At 39.0% G+C, this 19,086-nt stretch overlaps 1 protein-coding gene across 3 annotated transcripts; it reads left to right on the forward strand.

The window, feature by feature from the left end:
- Positions 1-27: 27 nt before the first annotated feature.
- zfand4 (zinc finger, AN1-type domain 4) lies at positions 28-19,086 on the forward strand. 3 transcript variants are annotated; one of them, XM_065297174.1, is made up of 10 exons: positions 28-602; positions 1,462-1,771; positions 7,730-7,805; positions 8,537-8,604; positions 8,827-9,001; positions 11,171-11,285; positions 12,780-13,784; positions 14,103-14,148; positions 15,628-15,745; positions 18,133-19,086. In XM_065297174.1, exons 2-10 carry the CDS (start codon positions 1,588-1,590, stop codon positions 18,266-18,268), a joined length of 1,923 nt encoding a protein of 640 aa, XP_065153246.1. In that variant the 5' UTR covers positions 28-602; positions 1,462-1,587; the 3' UTR covers positions 18,269-19,086. The 3 variants fall into 3 exon arrangements, 2 of the variants coding, with proteins under 2 accessions (XP_065153246.1, XP_065153247.1); XM_065297175.1 differs by having other exon boundaries at positions 28-541; XR_012335546.1 differs by lacking the exon at positions 14,103-14,148 and having other exon boundaries at positions 18,133-18,163.

Below are 19,086 nucleotides of genomic sequence, written 5' to 3' on the forward strand. Positions count from 1 at the left end.
TTTTAATGTTATACATCGAAAATGTAAACTTCTCAAGGTGCAGCGCAGACCGATCGTATGACAGCGACGTATCGCGAGAGCGTATCGAATCACTTGTGACCAAACTACAAGCACTCTCGCGAAAATTTGACGTCATACGCCGATTTGTCTGCGCAGCGCTGTATGAAGTCGAACACACCTTTGCACTGTGAGTGTGGACAGTCAATTGTTTGACGCTGCCAGGGTGACCAGGGTGAACATCCGGGCCACAGAAGAAAGATCCCGCCCACCGAGTATAACTATTGGTTGAATGAGAGTCCTGTTTCAATAATATGTAATATGATTCGTTCTTCTCATTGTCAATCATGAACATCACAATAGGCTGATTCTCTCTCCATCCCATTTTTCGCGTAGTTGTGCTCTATTTTAATGGGGCCTCTGAGCCGCTTAACATGGAAACAAAAGCAATTGTTCGTGAGTCGAATAAATAAGGAAACATTTTGTCGTTATTCTTCACAAACTGGAGAAGTGGAGGAGAAACTCGCGAGGCAACTCGACTCCGGTAACGTTAGAATTCAGCGGCATCCGTTAGCTGGACTGTCTTTCCTTCCCTGCGAAAACAAGTAACTTAGTCAAGTAACTGTAGTGTTAATGTTAGTTTCTGTCAGATTACAGTCGGGAGAGAGATATTGTTAAACTCGTGTACTGTCAAAGTAAGATGACAGATAGTGTTTATAACATAAAGTGACAAACACTATTTGTTTAGACCTTTGGAAATTTAATTGGTTTTATCGACAAAATTAAGAAGTCACATTTCAGTTATTAATTTGAAGACAACATGTTGAATCCACTCTAATTTGTAACTCACTTTGGATAAAAAGCATCTACTAAACTGCGAATTATTAACATCCATTACATTTGATCCAAAGCGACTTAATTCTATACATTTTTCATTTTATGTTTTTGTTGTGAGTCGATTTTGTAACCTTTGTGTTGGTAACGCAGTGCTCTAACATTACAAGCTGAGCTATGGAAACAGGCATATTGAGTTACAGAAACAGGAATTGAGATATACTAGCAATGGTTATTGACCTACAGGGAGAGTCATTGAGCTACAGTACTGGAGGAGACATTGAGCTACAAGAACATTGCCAGATTTGTCCATGTTGTGTGTAACCCAGTGCAAAAGTGTGAAATTTACATTTTAGTTTAGTGTTCATGTAGATTAATTGGTAGACAAATGTCAAGGCTTCAAGTCCCGTCTTCCAAATGCATAAATGTAATGTAAAATGTGAATGTAAACAGCTTTTCATATGAATATTTTGCAGTCAATGTGTAATGTTTTACTTGCAATATTTTTTTGTTGCTGTTTGTAGATACGCTTAACAGGTGTGAATAATTCTTCCAAGCTTTAGATTTGTATAGTTTTTTTGTTTAACTGCATAGATTTTAATAACCTTTTGTCCATCCTCTTGCCCACAGCCTAAATACCTTTGAATGATGTCCTTCTACATTGACATACGTGGGATTACAGCCCTCATTGCCCCACCTTGGACAGGGATCATTTCTGTCTTTTCCTGAGCTTCCCGGTGGCCTCCGCTTGCAAAAATGTCTGACAAGAGAAACCCACCTTTTTTCAATGATGACAGTATAGGAGTGATGCACTATAAGCTTCCCTTCAGCGAGACCATGGAGCTGTTCATAGAAACCCTGACAGGCACCTGCTTCCAGCTGCGTGTGTCACCATTTGAACAGGTCATCTCGGTCAAGGTCAAGATACAGAGACGAGAGGGTATGTGTTCACTTTTAACTCGCTTGTTAAAGATATGTTGCACCCAGACCCGTCGCCAGGCACAAATTCTTGGATGGGCATTTAATTTTTTCAGGGTGGGCATAAATGAAATCAACCTCATTGCAAAGCATAATATCATTAAGTATGAATTAAATGGACAAAAAAAGGAGGAAGTACCGATGTACCTCTCCATTGACACAATACGACAGAGTCGTCGTAAAGATTGGACCTAGCCTACTGAAGCAGTCTAAACACACGTCTCAGGGCTCAACATCAACGCTTGTCCGCTTATCAAGGAGAAGTGGATTTTTTAAAAGGCCAAGTGAAAGTGAATTTCACTTGCCCGACCATGCTGATTAAAACAGCAATAACAATCAACAAAACACGATAGTTATTTTACATCCCTTTTGGTACGTACACACCAAACGCAGGGCATCGCCTCACTCGCTCTAGATTACTTGCGGGATTCTACTTAAAAATTACTTAAATCCCTTAATATAACTAAGGTCTAGTCCTGGATTAGTCTAAACCCTGTCTGGGAAACTGCCCCTTAACAATCATCTTATTTAAAGTGACAGTATGTAAGATTTTTGTAATATCCAAAAACCACTTGCTCAGTGTGATATTTCATGCATTAGCTTACCCAAACATTCCCAAGGTTTTGTAAATCCAGAGAAATTCCTATTTTATATAATGGCTCATCCCTCATCGTTGTGGAAACTATGGCAACATGAATGGACAAATAACGAAGTGGTCTAGTATGTAGCTGTTGTATAATTCATTAAGATGGCATAAAAACATTAATTTATTACCTTATCTGTGAACATAATTAACGGATTCCATACATGGCTCAAATGTTAAAAAGACATTTCCACTGTCAATCATAACGTCATTAAAGGATCACACCACTTTCTTAAAAACAAATCCAGAAAATTTACTCATCACCATGTGATCCAAAATGTTGATGTCTTTCTTTAATCATGTCGAAAAGAAATTAGGTTTTTGAAGAAAATATTCCAGAATATTTCTCAATTTAATAGACTTTATTGGACCCCAACAGTTAACAGTTTTAAAGTAGTTTAAAATTGCAGTTTCAACGCAGCTTTAAAGGGCTCTAAATGATCCCAACCGAGGCATAAGGCAAAAACCATCGTCATTGTTGGCAACAAAAATATCATTTGTGAAACGCACATTTGTGGACCATTTTAAACAATAAACTGACACAATGAAATTAATTACTATCAATCCACATACAACAACGTCTAAAAAGTCCTCTTTCTCCACACTTGTAAACACTGGGATGGTAGTTTCGCATATGTCCTTTTGACGCGATAACGCATTAAGCAAGGTTGTGTTGACGCATCACGCGGCTGGTGCAAGACGAGATGTTGTGGTTTAAAAGTACTTTTTTTTTCTTGACCGAAATGATGATCGTTTTGCTAGATAAGACCCTTATGCCAAGAGTATCTCTCTGTTAGTTTGGTGCTACAGTATTTACATGAATCATTCAGTACAACATTGCTATTACAAATAACATTTGTTATCTCGGTTATTTACAGATAAGTTAAAGAATCTAAGTGACATGATGTACTACGCAGCTAAAAGCTAACGTTAACGTTTTCTAATGTTAGGCTAACATTAGGTTAGAGATGTTAAAGATAACGTTCAAATACGTTGTTGACCTAGCTTAGAACAGATGTAGACATCGTTGTTGTTTATCTACCTTTAGCTGGTGTTGTGGTCTACCGCATAACTTAACCAGAGAAGACACTTAATGTCCGGTTGAAATGTGGCTTGGGAAAAGGTATACCAGAACATTAAAAAAATTGTTGAGATCTTTTCATTATAAACTGCCTTTGTTATTACTCAGTAACTGAAATTGTGTTTCTTTCCTTCTATCTGTAATCACATGAATTCAATTAAAGGTTGCAAATGACATCTTTGTTTGAATTCTTTTATTGAGCAGGCATTTATATGTTTTAGGGACCCAGCTATATCACTGTTTAAAGGAGGTCAAATGTGGTTTGTCTCCCGGGACGTACATGTGTACAAAAGCCCTGCTGAAAATTAGAAGTGAGGTGCTTTATTTAGGTGCCTGATTGACACAAAACACGTCAATGATAAGTCTGAATTGAAATAGACAGATAAAACAGATTATAAGTTAGTCATGATTTTTTTTCTTCAAGACTGATCATAACTGTTTAAAGTTTGTTACATAGAAAGGTAAATTGGTCGAATTTAAATCCATATAATACGACTGATTAGCCCTAACTAATTGATGGTTAGTCAGACTCATTCTTAAGACGCAGTCTTAACTTCACGGCTATGTTTATGCAACCGGCCACAGGTTTTTGTTGGTCAATGGCATAGTCTATTTTAGTTGCCTCAAAATAGTACACACCTCATTTTCAGACCAGAACGCCCATGGGCACAAAATTGGGTGCAAATGCATTTGCTTTTTTAACAACATGGCGCTAAACGTGAAAATTATCATTGCGCCGGGTTGAAACTAGCAAGAGGCACTTGCGTCACGCATTGCGCTGCATTGTGCCAGGTATATATATATATATATATATGACAGTATACTGTATCTGAATGCAAAATGTTTGCAAAGATTGATATTTATGGATGCACACATTTATAAAGGCCATTTAAAGGGCATGAGTGGGCATGTCACTGAACAATGGCCAAGATACTCTTTCATCTATGACAACACACCACACACATTATTATACACTCACCCTTCTTTCCACCTCACACTGTTTGTGTCATTCTTCTCACAGATCTGATTATGTCTAAAAAAAACCTACCCCCTCTGGGAGCAAATACCAGTTTTGGGCAGCCTGGGTATGTTCTGGTGTCTTCTTACTTTTTACACCCTATAAACAACATCTATTTACTCAAATTTTTCAGTACTCCCGCTGACCAATGATTAAGTAGTAAACTTAGCTTTATTACTGCACTGTCAGAAATAAAGGTACAAAACTGTACCTTTTCTGTCACTGGGGCTGTACCCTAAGTTTCCGTTTGGTACCTTTACAGGAATACAAAACTGAATACAATTTTGGGTAGATAACCATACCTTAAGGACCTACATTGATAGAAAAAAGTCAAAATATGTACCCTAGCTGTCAGTGGGGCAGCACCCTTTAAAAAGGTAATTGTATGGACCATTAGGTACAGATTTGTAAACATTTAGTACCAATATGTACCTTTGAGTTACTAATATGTATTTTTGAGGTACTTATAAGCTCTCTTTGGTCCCAGTATGTACCTACGAGGTACTAAAATGAAATCCTTAGATGCAAAGCTGTACTTTTTGAAAGGGTACAGCCCCAGTGACAGAAAAGGTACAGTTTTGTACCTTTATTTCTGAGAGTGTGGGTGCAGTGTTTGCATTCATGGTACTGACTGTGCCACACTAACTGAAGTCATCTGAATAACTGAGAAGAAAACTGGGGTGGTGATGGCGCAGTGGATAAGGCACTCGCCTTTGGTGTGAGAGACACGGGTTCGAATCCACTGTGACACACCATTGTGTCCCTGAGCAAGACACTTAACCCATAGTTGCTCCAGAGGCGTGCGACCTCTGACATATATAACAATTGTAAGTCGCTTTGGATAAAAGCGTCAGCTAAATGAATAAGTAAGTAAGTAAGTAAGTAAGAACACTTAGTGTCATTTTTGCAATTAGCAAAAGTTGCAATCTGCTTCTCATAGTGAATTTTGTTAACATTTACAAATATCCTTTTAGATGGCCCTTATGGGGAAAGTAAATAAAAATGAAAGGCATAAAAGTTTTTGAAGAGGCTTGTGTTATTATGTGACCAGGACCACTGATGCGGTCTCTTGGAGGTAACCTGACTGTGTTTTTTTGGTGTACACAAGGGGGCAGTTTGGAGTCATATCACTGTGTGGGTAAAGAACAAGCTAACAAAATAGTTAGATCCTCATTCCTATCGGATTCAACATACTTTCAACCTCTTAGAAACAGCTGTTAGCCAATTGCTTGAGTCATTTCACAATATTTACTTTGCTCCTTACATTTTCTCATTTTGTCCCAGTCCCTAATAATAAATAAATGTTTTTCAAAAAATGTTCTTACATTATTTATATAATAATGTTTATTGCTCTTATGTTTGCAACAAAAACAACTTGCATGCCTGAGAGCAAGGCTGTTTCTCAATGTCAAGGATACTTCCTTGGCAGGACTGGTCTTTCCAAGTCACTTCCTTATGAGGCTAGGCGAGGCTCTTCTTTAGAATTTGGAGAACACGTAAATGGAACATACTAGCAAGTGCACGTCATTGCATCATTACATCAGTAAAAAGGTGTGCTTTCGGCGCTGTGCACATAGGATTGTGGGTGATTTGAGAGCGCGAAGGATACACACATGCATCATTTCCTGCATATGGGATATTTTTCAAACCAAGGCCTCAGTCCTTGGTTGCAATTCCGCGGATCCTCGACACTGGAACAGTCCTTCGACGGATGTCGAGGATGTAGCATCTTCAAAATTTTGGCTTCCGAGGATCCTTCCTTAACATTGAGAAACAGCCTGAGAGAGACAGAGAAAGACAATCATTAACAATACAATTGAGTTTGAATTTGGCCATTATGGCGATCCGTGTTTGCATTTGATCAGCTCATTTGCATTTAAAGGGACACACCCTAAAACACATTTTTGCTCACACTTATAAAGTGGCAATTTTAAAGGGACTGTAAGTAGGATTGTAAGTGTTTTATTAATCAAAATCAATGTTTTTATTCATAAATATGTCCTCATTGGTGTCAAATGACCTCTGCCAGTGATCTGATTGTTCTTTGTAAGCTTAGAATTTCTTCTCTTTACTTACATTGAACGGGTGAGTCCAAGGAGGCTTCCATGTTGTTCCGCCATACTGATAAACTATAATAGCAGAGAGGGACAAAAAGCACTAGCCTAGCAATGCGTTTCCACAATGCGTTTATTCAGAACACGTGAACCAGCTGAAACAGACACGGAGATCAGTGAGTACATAATGGTTACAGTAGTTGCAACACGCATTTGGAAAAGCGAGGCGCTAGAGAGCACTATTCGTTTGAACGCAAAATACAATTTCACCACTAGATGGGGGAAAATCCTACTAACTGTCCCTTTAACATGCTATAATAAATTATCTATGGGGTATTTTGAGCTAAAACTTCACATACACAACCTGGGGACACCAAAGACTTCTTTTACATCTTAAATAACACTGATAAAATGTGCACTTTAAAGGAATGGTTCACACTAAAATGCAAATTCTGTCTGTTACAGTACAGTACTCGCCCACGATCATCTTTTAATATTTCCACATTCATATAAGAAACATAAAAGGTGTCTAGGCTGTCGAGTTTAAAAAAAAAATCATACACTTATTGTATATGTCTTTTGTGCTACGTTTTCCAAAGCTGTGGGATCGGTTAATGTGAGAACGGAAAAATTGTATTTAATAATTGCTGAAAATCTTTATTCACACATGTTTAATTATCAAGATGATCACAGCATTTGTGTTTGTAAAGTACAGATTATAAACCGATTATATGTTTTCTTCACCTTGTTGCCTAAAATACATGGCTTCGTAAATAGCTATAAATGTTCCTTCTTTAGTTGTACTTTTGTAAAGGTGTGAACATTTTAAGTGCTATTGAACATTTGGTTTAGGTACTCATAAGATGACTTAGCCTGAATGTTATTTTCTCTGCTTTATTTGTTGTCCTTATTTAATGATTGCAGATACATTCCATTTTTTTCAACCATTAACTGCTATCAGATGTTCACCTCTTGTTTTTCTCTATTGTTTGCAATTGTGTAGAGAGTAATTGGTTAATCTTTCCCTCTGCATAATGTTTGTTATTGTTGCAAATGTATATTATATTTTGAATCATAAAGGCTTGTAGCACAATATCTAAGTGATGTGATATTTTTGGTCACAGGTATCCCTGTTTCTCAGCTGCATTTGATTTGGAACGGGATGGAGCTTGAAGATGAATACAGCTTGCGTGATTACAAGTGAGTTTTTTCGTCCAGCTGTTGTTGCTTTTTTATTAAAAAACAACAACAGGATCCAAAAAGTAATATTACAGGATTTATAAGCCTCACAAACAGAGCTTTAGATGCTCCAAACAGTTAAAAGAACACAAAATACAATTTCTTTCATTACTTGGCAGTCTATGACATTTTAAAACCTGTATGATTTTTTTTTTCATGTGGAACACAAAAGGAGATATTTTGTTGAATGCATTCTTTGTCCATACAATGAAATCATGAGCCACAAAAGGACTAAACAGGACCTTGAAAGGATGTTCATTCATAACATTTGTACCCTTTTTTTTTTTTTTTTTTAAAGAATATCGACATCTGAAGCCACATGATAGCTTTTCATGACTGTAATTCATTACAGTTTCCTTTCTTCAAAATGTCTCCTCTTGTGTTCCTCGGATGAAAGAAACTGGAATGGGATAAATGATGACAAAATGTTTATTATTGGGTGAACTATCACTTTAAAGGCAACCACTTCTCTCAAGTGTGAGCTGGATCAGTCTGGAGGTCACAGATGGTGGATTTGTCATAAATTCTTGTCAGTTAATGTTCCACATGAAGGCTTTCTGGGAAGATATTGTGTGGCGGCAAGACACTCCTTGTGCTTCAGAAGTTGTGTCTATATAAATTGATGGGTGTGTGGTCTCTTCTGTATGAGGCAAAAACTGCCGAATTTAAGTTTGTTATAATTGTGTTTTCAGCATCACAGAGGGCTGTACTCTCAAGCTAGTCCTCGCCATGAGGGGAGGTCCAGTAAACACCAGAAGAGGTGCATTTTAACTTAACTCACTCAGTACTTGAGTTCCTCTCTAGCGCACCAGTTCATTGCAAGCTGGTCTTGTTGCTTTCTAATATGCATTTCGTAATGCTTGTGGTATTTGAGGTTAAGATAAAACTCATTACTGTTCCAGTAAGCATGCAACACGCAGTGAGTGATCGGTCTGATAATAAATAGCATGACCTGCATCCGGTGTCGTCTTGTTACCTACAGTGACAGATGACTCGGTGAGGGATATCTCTGACTGCATGGATGCAGGGAGGGATGAGAAGTCTCTTCCTAATAAACAGGTCACCTTTCTGGTATACCGGGAGGGAGATCAGCTGAATTTATTCCGAGTGCTGGAGAGAGGAGGTGGAACACTCGCACCTGTATCTGAATCATTGAGGTCAGTTCAGAGAAGAGAGATTACCCATGAATTGTAGCTACTCTTTGCACACTATGGTTTCCTCTAATTTGGAAGCAGATGTTTGTACCACAACTTTTATATCTTATGTGGTTTTACTAGATATCAGTATTTATCAGCATGCTTTAAAGGTCCTGTTCTTCCTGTGTCTTTGAAGCTTTGATTGTTTACAGTGCACAATTTAATGTGTTCATGTTATATGTGTAAAAAAGCTGTATTTTTCACACAATTTACTCTTTATAGCGCTGTTTTATACTGTTATAAAAACAGACTGATGTCTTCCTGGTTCTATGAAGTTAAAAGGGAACTATCGAGACCCTCTCCCTTTTTTAAAATAACCAATAGCGTCTCATTTATGGCACAGTCCATAAAACGTATAGGGTAGGACGATTCATCACCTAAAGAGCTTTTCATTGGACAGGAAATTTGATGAAAAGTTGAAATGTAGGGTGATGTCATAAAAATTCTATGAATACTTTTTTATCACATTTTGTCAGTTTTTTACCATACAAGTTTATATATATTCTTAAACCCAATGTATTTATACTAAAAGGAAAAATGTTTAATTTGAATTTCATGGGGGTTTTAAGGCAAGCAGCATCATTATTAAAATTATGGCGTTCAGATGCAAAACCCTCTAAGTGAGCGTGTACACCAAAGCGTTTATAAACACGACTGAAAATTCCATGCAGACGCCTACTGTAGGCGCTTGCCAGCTTTTATTCAGCTGAGTGCTTGGCTTGCTATGATACATCCGCTTTGTGCTAAGAGTTTCAAGTTAAAGATTTTTCAACTCTTGCCGCTAAACGTGGAAAAAACAGAGCGTCGGCACCCAGGCCAGCGCAGACAAAATCCTCCAGCTGCTGCCGTTTTTGAAAATCGCTTGCACTGCCATCTTTTTTTACAGGTTCTTATGTTTTGGCTTAGTATTTTCACTTTAATGGCAATGAAAAGTTTATAATAAAATTATATTAGAAAAGATCAGTCATTAAAAAACCTTATTTTCATAAGTCACTTTAGTCATTTTAGTGATATTGAACAATTCTTTCGCTGCAAGTCTTTCACTGCAAAACCATTTATATGCATGCAAGCTTTTAGGTAAAAAAATTCACTTCCCAGGACAAGACAAATTAAACCGTAAAATCACTAAGGATGTAACTAGAAACATTGATGATGAATGTCAGATGATGAATGTCATAATGTAAAAAAAAGAAACTAAACCATGCATTAGAATGCATGTGATCCACGTGACTGCCACGTTCGTGTTATGTTGGCATTTAATGGATTCTGCCAACATTTCTGAATGGCCTGTTTAGCATCTTAGACTCTTTCATCTGAGCTCTTCAATTGCTCATGCTTACGGTTAGAATGCTATGATATGAATGGCAGCTTAAATCACAGCTGTTAAGAAGAGGTATTTTATTACTTTTCACAGCAGTTCACCCAGCGGGTGATAAAATGACGTTAAAAAGACTTTCAATGTAGATCTGAGCCATATCTAGAGAGAAGAATATAAAGAAGATTTAAGGGTGGGCAAGCAACCTAGCAAGTACCTTAAATAGCCTTACAACGGCAAAGCAACACACCTACATTTATGCATTTGGCAAACGCTTTTATCCAAAGCGACTTGCAGTGCATTAAAAGGTATACCTTTATTTTAGCAGCCTGTGTGTTCCCTGGGTCGAACCTATGACCGTTTGCGCTGTTAATGCAATGTTCTACCAGTGAGCTATACAGAAGCACTCAACTACACCAAACACGTAGCAACCACCATAGTAATGCCCTTGCAAACTGCCCACAACTCCCTATCATCATGACAGCAAGTGCATTTTCTTCAAAATGCAAAGAATATCTAGTTAAGTTTCAGGTCCAGTTTAGTTTTAGCGTATCGTAACTGCAGTGTTCAGCTGATATCAGCTGTTGTCGCCTCATTGATCACATACCGTCATGAAAATCAGTTAGACACAATTCGTAATGAACCACTGATGCCCTTCAGTCTTGACACACAGAGATTTTTGGTATTTAAAACCACCCATTATATATTGTGTTTAAATGCCCCATATCGTATTATCCAGCACAACATAAGGAAAAAGAGCAGCACTATTAAACACGAATTGAATGCTAGTTTGTGCTTGAATGCTCTTGTTTCAGCGATGCCTCTGCTCACAATGTGTATACGGAGGAGCAGACGCTGGAGAACTCCATGACAATGAACAAGATGAAACTGCTCAAGGCCAAGATGGAGAATATGAACCTTAACAAAAAGGTACAGCATTTTTCCTCCTCCACACATTCTGACAAAGCCTATATCTGTAGTGCATGGACCTACATTTACATCTTTTATTCAAAGCTACATACAAATGAGAAATATATGCAGAAACTATTTGTTTATGCTAAACTATGCATAGATGTCAGGATCCATTTCTTAGTCACTTATATTATATTTTTACATTTTAACAGAAAACCTTTGTTTATAATTAAAGCTACTTCTGTTTATAGCTATGTATTTTGTAAGCTAGTTATACACAAGTATATGTACAGTGCGGCATTAGAAATGTGTATTTTACTATACTGTTTAAAGTGCAGTGCTGTAGTTGTACGTATGCATTTGTGGAGCTATTTATGGGCATGACTGCTCATGTCAGAGCAAAACATGAAGTGAAACGTCGAGACTAGGGAAAACAGTAAAACACGTCTAGAGATAAAGGGTCAGATTAACAGCTTGCGCCAGCACAAATGCCTTTTTGCCATTAGTAAATCCTGACACAAGTTTTTTTAAAAGACACGCAGTGAAAATTAGCACATGGACACAGATGTTTTTGCGACTGACCTTAATGCATATTTGTAAAAGTTTTCGTTTCATACTCAAAATTTATGGGAGAGTATTAAAGTCACATTCTTCCTGATCCCATTTTCAAACTTTAGTTAGTGTGTAATGTTGCTGTTAGATCATAAATAATACCTGCAAAATAAAAAAGTTCAAAGTTCACTGCCAGGCAATATATTTTCTTCAATAGAAGTCCCCTTTCAAAGCCTACAGCGAACGGCTGGTTTGGACTACAGCCCTCTACTTCCTGCTTTAATGACGTCAAAAAAAACAAACTCCGCCCACAGGAATACGTCAGTCGCTAGCTAAGCTCAAACGGCTCTGCTAAGCTAAGCTGCTGTCGAATCACAACACACTTAACAAACTACACAATCAGTAACGTATTTCTGCAGGACGGACTTCATAGAACAAGGTAGACATCAGCCTGTTTTTAGGACAGTTAAAACAGTGGTATACAGATAAGTAAATTGTGTGAAAAATACCGCGTTTTTTACATGTGAAACATGAACACATGTTATATTGCGCATTGTAAACACAATCAAAGCTTCAAAAACACAGAAAGAATGGGACCTTTAAAATGAATCGCGCAACGCAATTCACCAAGGTTCGCACTCGTCAGTTTACTGGTATTTGCGCCATTGTTTACACCTAAAAAGCTTAAATCCTACCCAAATTTGCGCTTCTCTTGGTAGGTTGTGTTGGCCATTATAGAATTTACATTTTTGTACCCGTGTTCTTTAACATGTGCCTTGTCAGTAAATCACAGAACGAAATTTTCACTCCCATCTACGCTTTTTTGAAATTGCACCTTTGCACTGTTTAGTTATATAATTTGAAGGCACTAAGTGTTTTTTTTAAATTATCCAGTGATAATTTTTTATCCAAATATAGACTGTAAACAATCTAAAAGTTGTTTTCTTGTGTGCTCATCAGCCCAAGAAAATGGCTAAATTAAAAGTCCGACCTCCAGTGGGTCCACGGCCCTGCAGCAATTCCCTCGGTTCTGCTCGACACCACCGAATCTTCCGTGTCCTTCCCCAGATAGGCCACGCCTCTTCAACACATCTACCTCCAATTGGTGATCAGCAACAACCTGCAGCCTCACCTCTTGCTGCTGGCTCCTCCTACCAACCATTTGCTTCTCTCTCAAGTCCCACTTCCTCGAGACGGTCTCATACTTCCTCTGCAGCCTCCAGCATATACATGCTGCGGGCTGATGAACCATGGCATAATTCAGTGCCCAGAAAGATCAGACTCCCTCCCAAAGTGTCCAGGTTGGACATGAGAGGGCCTAAAGTTATGAGGGACTGTGTGTACCCTCCTGTATCCATTCTGCCCAACCCGGGCATCCAGGATGAGGTAGATCTTCAGGGTGATAGATTAACGGTACCTGAGAGCTCAACTGTGATTGAGCCTCCCAAGCCAGTTCCTTTTAATATTCCCAAACCTTTAAGTCTGGACGTATCCACTCAACGGGAGAATGGCCTGAACTCCTTTGCAACTGTGCCAGATACCAAGGCTGGATCTCCTTTAGTTTCCCAAGCTGTCAATTCGAACGGCATCAGCATGTGGACACCCCAACCTGAAATACCACAACACTTCGAGTTCACTGGGGTCTCTTTGCAACCCAGCCCATCCCATTCTCTCCTCACAACCAGCATCAGCCCTGCTTTTTCTGCCAGCTCTCCCCTACGATCCACATCTGTGCATGGTGACCCATGTGATAAACTCTCACGTGTGACTTCCCAGAGCAAGGCCCAAGGCATTACCAAAATGGCTAAAGAACCTTTAGGCACTGTGAGCAGGCCGGAGCTCCTCTCCTCGCTGGCAGACACGGAGGCACAAGAGTATGGTACAGCTACCCATCTACCAACCAGCCTGCATCTGTTGCAGGAAGACCTGCTGAGGAGGATCTCGCCCCTGCAGAGAACTGACACGGTGAGTTTGGATTCATGTCTTCTGCTTTTACAGATCTCACCTTTTTACAGCATCAAACAGCTGATGTACTTTTGATCTCGGCGGGTTACAATAAGAAACATTATTTGCTTTAACTCGATGTGACACATGAAGATTGTCGTCCAAATGAGTTCTACTAGTAAAGCATGTAACCCTTCATAAAAATAAATATGGTGCACATTATACAGCATACAAGACAGATTACAAGTGCGAGTCATTAGTTTTGGCATTTCAGCTAATGAGAAATAGTGTCATGGCAATCTCACGAACGCTTTATCAAGCAAGGTCTTGTTGTTGCAGGCGTCAAGCTCATCAGTTGGCCTCTCCAATTCAATAAAGAGATTAGGTAAGTGAGTTGACATTATAAACAGAGTGTGCTGTTTGTGTGAAATGAACCGGTTGGATTACCATTTTACAAAGCAACTTCTGAAAAAGGTTGTTGTTGACCGGTAATACCATCAGTTGCAAACCTCTGCCATTTGTTACACTTTTTCACTCATTACTGCTTTAAACATTTTATACCTGTCGATCTCAGGCCTCTGAAACCCATCTTAAAGGCGGGGTGCATGATCTCTGAAAGCCAATGTTGACATTTGAAATCACCTAAACAAACACGCCCCTACCCCAACAGAATGTGGACCTTCTTTTGATAGACCCGCCCCACACATACGCAACCCAGGCAACAATGTCGGTTAGTAGACACACCCTTTACTGCTGATTGGCTACAAGTGTGTTTTGGTACTCGCTCCGACTCCGGAGTTTTTCAAAAATCATGCACCGCGCCTTTAAAATCCACTTGCACTTCTAAGTGAAATAGCAAGTTTAGATTTATTTGTGAAACATTTAAATTTGTGGTAAAAGCTTCTTTCTACATCCAGCGTTGTTCAAGCCTATAAATGTCTTTACCCGGATTAAATTCATTACCTGACGCATTGACACCCTCTTATAGGTTGCTAATTGGCTCTGTGGCCCTGTTTACACCTGGTATTAAGATGTTCTTTGGTCAGTCCGATCACAGGTGCACGAGTATGTAGCCCAGGAGATGCAATGCATTTGCATTTTGGCGCAATGTGCATGCGTTGAATGTCTGTGAACATGTACGAGTCAAATAAACTGTACTTACACATAAAAATGGACCATACCTCGGCCTTTGCAGTAGCTGTTGTGTGTTAAGTTAGCTCAGCAAGCTTAAATATTCACCATCATGCAGGGCAGAACTGCTGACTGAAACCAAGAAACAGGAAATGAAAACCTCAATACAGACGCATAGATAAATATTCACACAATGTTTACAAAAACAATCAAACTGAGAGAACTAAAAAAATAGAAAGGCCTATTCTCTGTTCAGACATGTCATTATAACTTATGCTCCGAGAGAGACTGCGTGCCATAATTGTATATTTATAAGTCTAGATGATATATCCACAGCAGTTGGTGCTGGTACACTTGGGATGTGTTCCCTGACATTTTACTGCCAGTATTTCAGATAATCTGAATGTTCTGACACACATTCGAGACTGCCAGTGACTTGAAAATATAATGATGATAGCAAATAACAGATGCGATAGCCAAACAAGTAGGCCCCGAATTGTATGCCCCAGTGCTTCTGCCCACCTCGCATCACATGCTTTTTTTTATAATGCATGTCTATTTGCTTTTATACTTCTTCTTCTGCATTGGTAAGTGAGAATATCTCATTGGTCTATTATTTAAAAGTGCAGTGTCTTTGTTAATCCAGTGGTTACAATAAACACAATGCATTTCTCAAGGCAACCCTCTTTTTCTCATCCTTTGTTTTTCTGTGTATATGGAAATGATGGTTTAGGTACCCTGACACATCACTTACCACCTGTGAAGGTTCCTACTGTCACAAAGAAAAAGAGCTCAAAACGATGCTTCCTGTGTGGGAAGAAGACAGGCTTAGCCACCAGCTATGACTGCAGGTACAGTACTGCCATATGTGTTTTCTCCCTAACTCTTAATCAGTATGAGGGTTTTATTGCCCTACAACAAGTATGATAGCCAGTGTTTGCTTGGAATATTGAAAGAAAATAATAAACATTTAATTTGGGACTGAGGACAGAGCATTTTTTTGTTAACGATTCTTGTATATAATACAAAATGTAGCACTTAAATACTGTCTGCTTGATTTTTTTTGTTAGTATTTCTCTTCATAATCACAGAATGATGTTTGGATAATGTTGGTTTAAAAGCCATTGCAGGATTTTTTGTGATTTAAGATGTTTAAAGTGTCTGGTATGCATAAATGGTCATGTTTCTTGCTTTTACGGTCAGGCATGGTGTGGACGGAAATCTTTTCTGAAAAAAAAATGCAAACAAGTCATTTGATTTAGAAAAATAAGCTGTGAAGAAGAAGTTTTATTTATAAAGCGCCTTTCCATGGCTCACGGCTGCTTCACATAATATTATACAGTACATTAACACATCCACCAATACAACACAACACATAAGACCATATACACAATACAAACACATTAGGACAGATTTAACAACATTATTCATGATAAGTATTGAAGAGATACGTTTTAAGTTGGGTCTTAAAGGTAGACAAAGTTGGTATATTAACACTAAAGGACCTACCACCTACGGTGGACAGCTGAAAACAAGGAATGGACAAAAGACCAACCTCAGATGATCTGAGGGACCGGGCAGGAGAATAGGGGCAGAGAAGGTCAGACAGGTATGGAGGCGCAAGACCATGTAATACCTTAAATGTGAGAAGTAATATCTTAAAGTGAATGCGTGACGCCACAGTTAGCCAGTGAAGATCATGCAGTAGTGGTGTAATGTGAGCAAAACGCCTGGTGGTGGTGAGAACTCTTGCTGCAGAGTTTTGAACATACTGTAACCTTGTTTTTTAGGCAGGCCAAGAAACAGTGCATTGCAATAGTCCAGATGTGATGTGATAAGTGCATGGGTTAAAATTTTCAGCATCAAGTGAGAGAAGGTCGAAGACGAGCAATATTACGGAGATGGAAAAATGAGTTTTTAACAACAGAAGAAATATGAGAGGCAAAAGATAGAGTGGAGTCAAATAAGACACCAATGGCGCTTTTCCATTGCATAGTACCCCACGGTTTAGTTTAGTTTGGGTCGGGTCAGCTTACTTTAGGGAGCTTTTCCATTGGGTGCAGTACGTAGTACCCGATACTTTTTTTCGTACCACCTCGGTTGGGGTTCCAAGCGACCCGAGCTGATACCAAACGTGACGCGAAAACACTGTAGGTCACTGATTGGTCTGAGAGAAGCGTCATCGCTATAATGTAAATATTAGCTTCAGCTTACTGCTAGCTTGCGCTGTCTCAAGCAAACATGTTGTTATCTGTGTTCTGCTATAAGTTTCCAAACACCCTTTTAGCGATGAAAAACATCCGCAGGTTGAGAATCCGGGACACCATAACAGTTTTTTCCAGACTTGCAGTTTGTGGCGGCACATTCGTGACGTGCACGTCCGCATTATGTATGCTTAAATGCAACTTGAATGAGGCTCAGCGGAGCGCCGTCGACTGACGCCAAGGGTCGGGTGTTTGAACAGAAATTGTCATGTGAGACAGAGGTAGTTATAAACACGATGTGCAAACATCTATTTGTGGTGGCCAATTTTAATTTTGTGGCAGACTGAGAAATAAATGAATGTATGGGAATGTACAACAACGCTCTCACGTGTATGATGTCACAGCAGTAGGCAGCGTAAATATAACGACACGCCTATAATCCCTCCCACTCCGAAGTGATACCAAACTCGATGGAAAAGCTAACCCGGGGAGCTGACCCGACCCAAACTAAACTAAACCGTGGGGTACTATGCAATGGAAAAGCGCCATAAGATTACGGACAGATGAAAAAGGCTTAACATGAACCCCATCAATTTCAAAGGATAGATTCATCCTTTTGACTGAGGTAGTAGAGCCAATCACCAATATTTCAGTTTTGTTGTTATTTATTTTAAGAAAATTCAAGGACATCCAGTGCTTTACGTCCCTGATACATGCTGTGAGTGAGTCAGGCAGGGATAGCCTATCAGAGCTGGTGGTAAGGTAGATTTGGATGTCATCAGCATAGCAATGAAACAGGAGTCCATGCATGCATATGTCACCAAGTAAAAATATATAAATGATAAACAAAAGTGGACCTAGAACTGAACCTTGAGGAACACCCTGTGAGACTGGAGCAATGGCAGATTTATGCTGTGCACATTTCTCAGTAGGTTAACAGCCGTCAAACTGCATATTAGGTCTGTTACTAGATTAATTTGAACCTTTACAGCAGTTAGATTGGTGTTTATCTTTTGCATTTGTTTTTGTATAAGGTGTGGCAACATCTTCTGTTCAGTGCACCGCTATGCAGAGACCCACAACTGCTCTTATGACTACAAATGTGCAGGCCGTCGCTTTCTACAGGAGACCAACCCAAGCATAAGTGCTCCAAAGCTGCCCAAAATTTGACGGCACTGGACCTCCGATCAGAGAACACATCCATGTTAAAGAGAAACCTTGATCACTAATGTGTGCTTTTATCACCTTTCTTGCTTAAAATATACTCAGAGTTGTAAAAATGAAAAGGAATAACCGTAGTCAATCATCTGGTTGCCTCGGAAAACATACCTTTGCTATGCTTATCTTACAAAACTTACAAATTGATGCATGTAAATAGATAGATGGTTTCTATAATTGTTTCTACAGTATCATTGCAAAACACAAAACTCCAAGCATATCTATTTATATACAGTATGTCTGTGTGTTGCATTTCTTAAAATAGATCTGACGTCTTTGTAGAGATGCACTTTAGTAATGCTGAATATCTCTCGTGGAGATGGGTTTGGAATAAGTGGGGAAAGGGGGTGTGATTGAACAATGTGTCGTTTGTAATTATATGCTTTGTTTCCTGTTTGAATGTTCTTATGGTTGTTACCCATTATTCCTCTTGACTGAATTATCAAGTCTAGCAGGACTCTACCAAGCACTTCTTATCATGGAAATGCCAAGCACTGCACACTTGTGTTATAAAAACTTGCTTCACGCTGATTATGAAGGACATCATCTATATCAGCTGTACTACACTATGCAGTTTGACCATGTAGCATTCTATACTGACTCTGTAAGGGCTTGGCATGATAAGATTTAAACGCTCGACTGGTTGCCATGGCGAACGATCCTTTTTGTACCTAAGTATTTCAAAAGCTGCTCAGGCAAAGGCAGCAGCAGATATTATGGGTTTCTGTAATTGTCAGATGATGAACCTAATAAAACATCCTTGTGTTTCA

Source organism: Paramisgurnus dabryanus, chromosome 20 (assembly GCF_030506205.2).
Source record: "Paramisgurnus dabryanus chromosome 20, PD_genome_1.1, whole genome shotgun sequence".
Lineage (NCBI taxonomy): Eukaryota > Metazoa > Chordata > Actinopteri > Cypriniformes > Cobitidae > Paramisgurnus > Paramisgurnus dabryanus.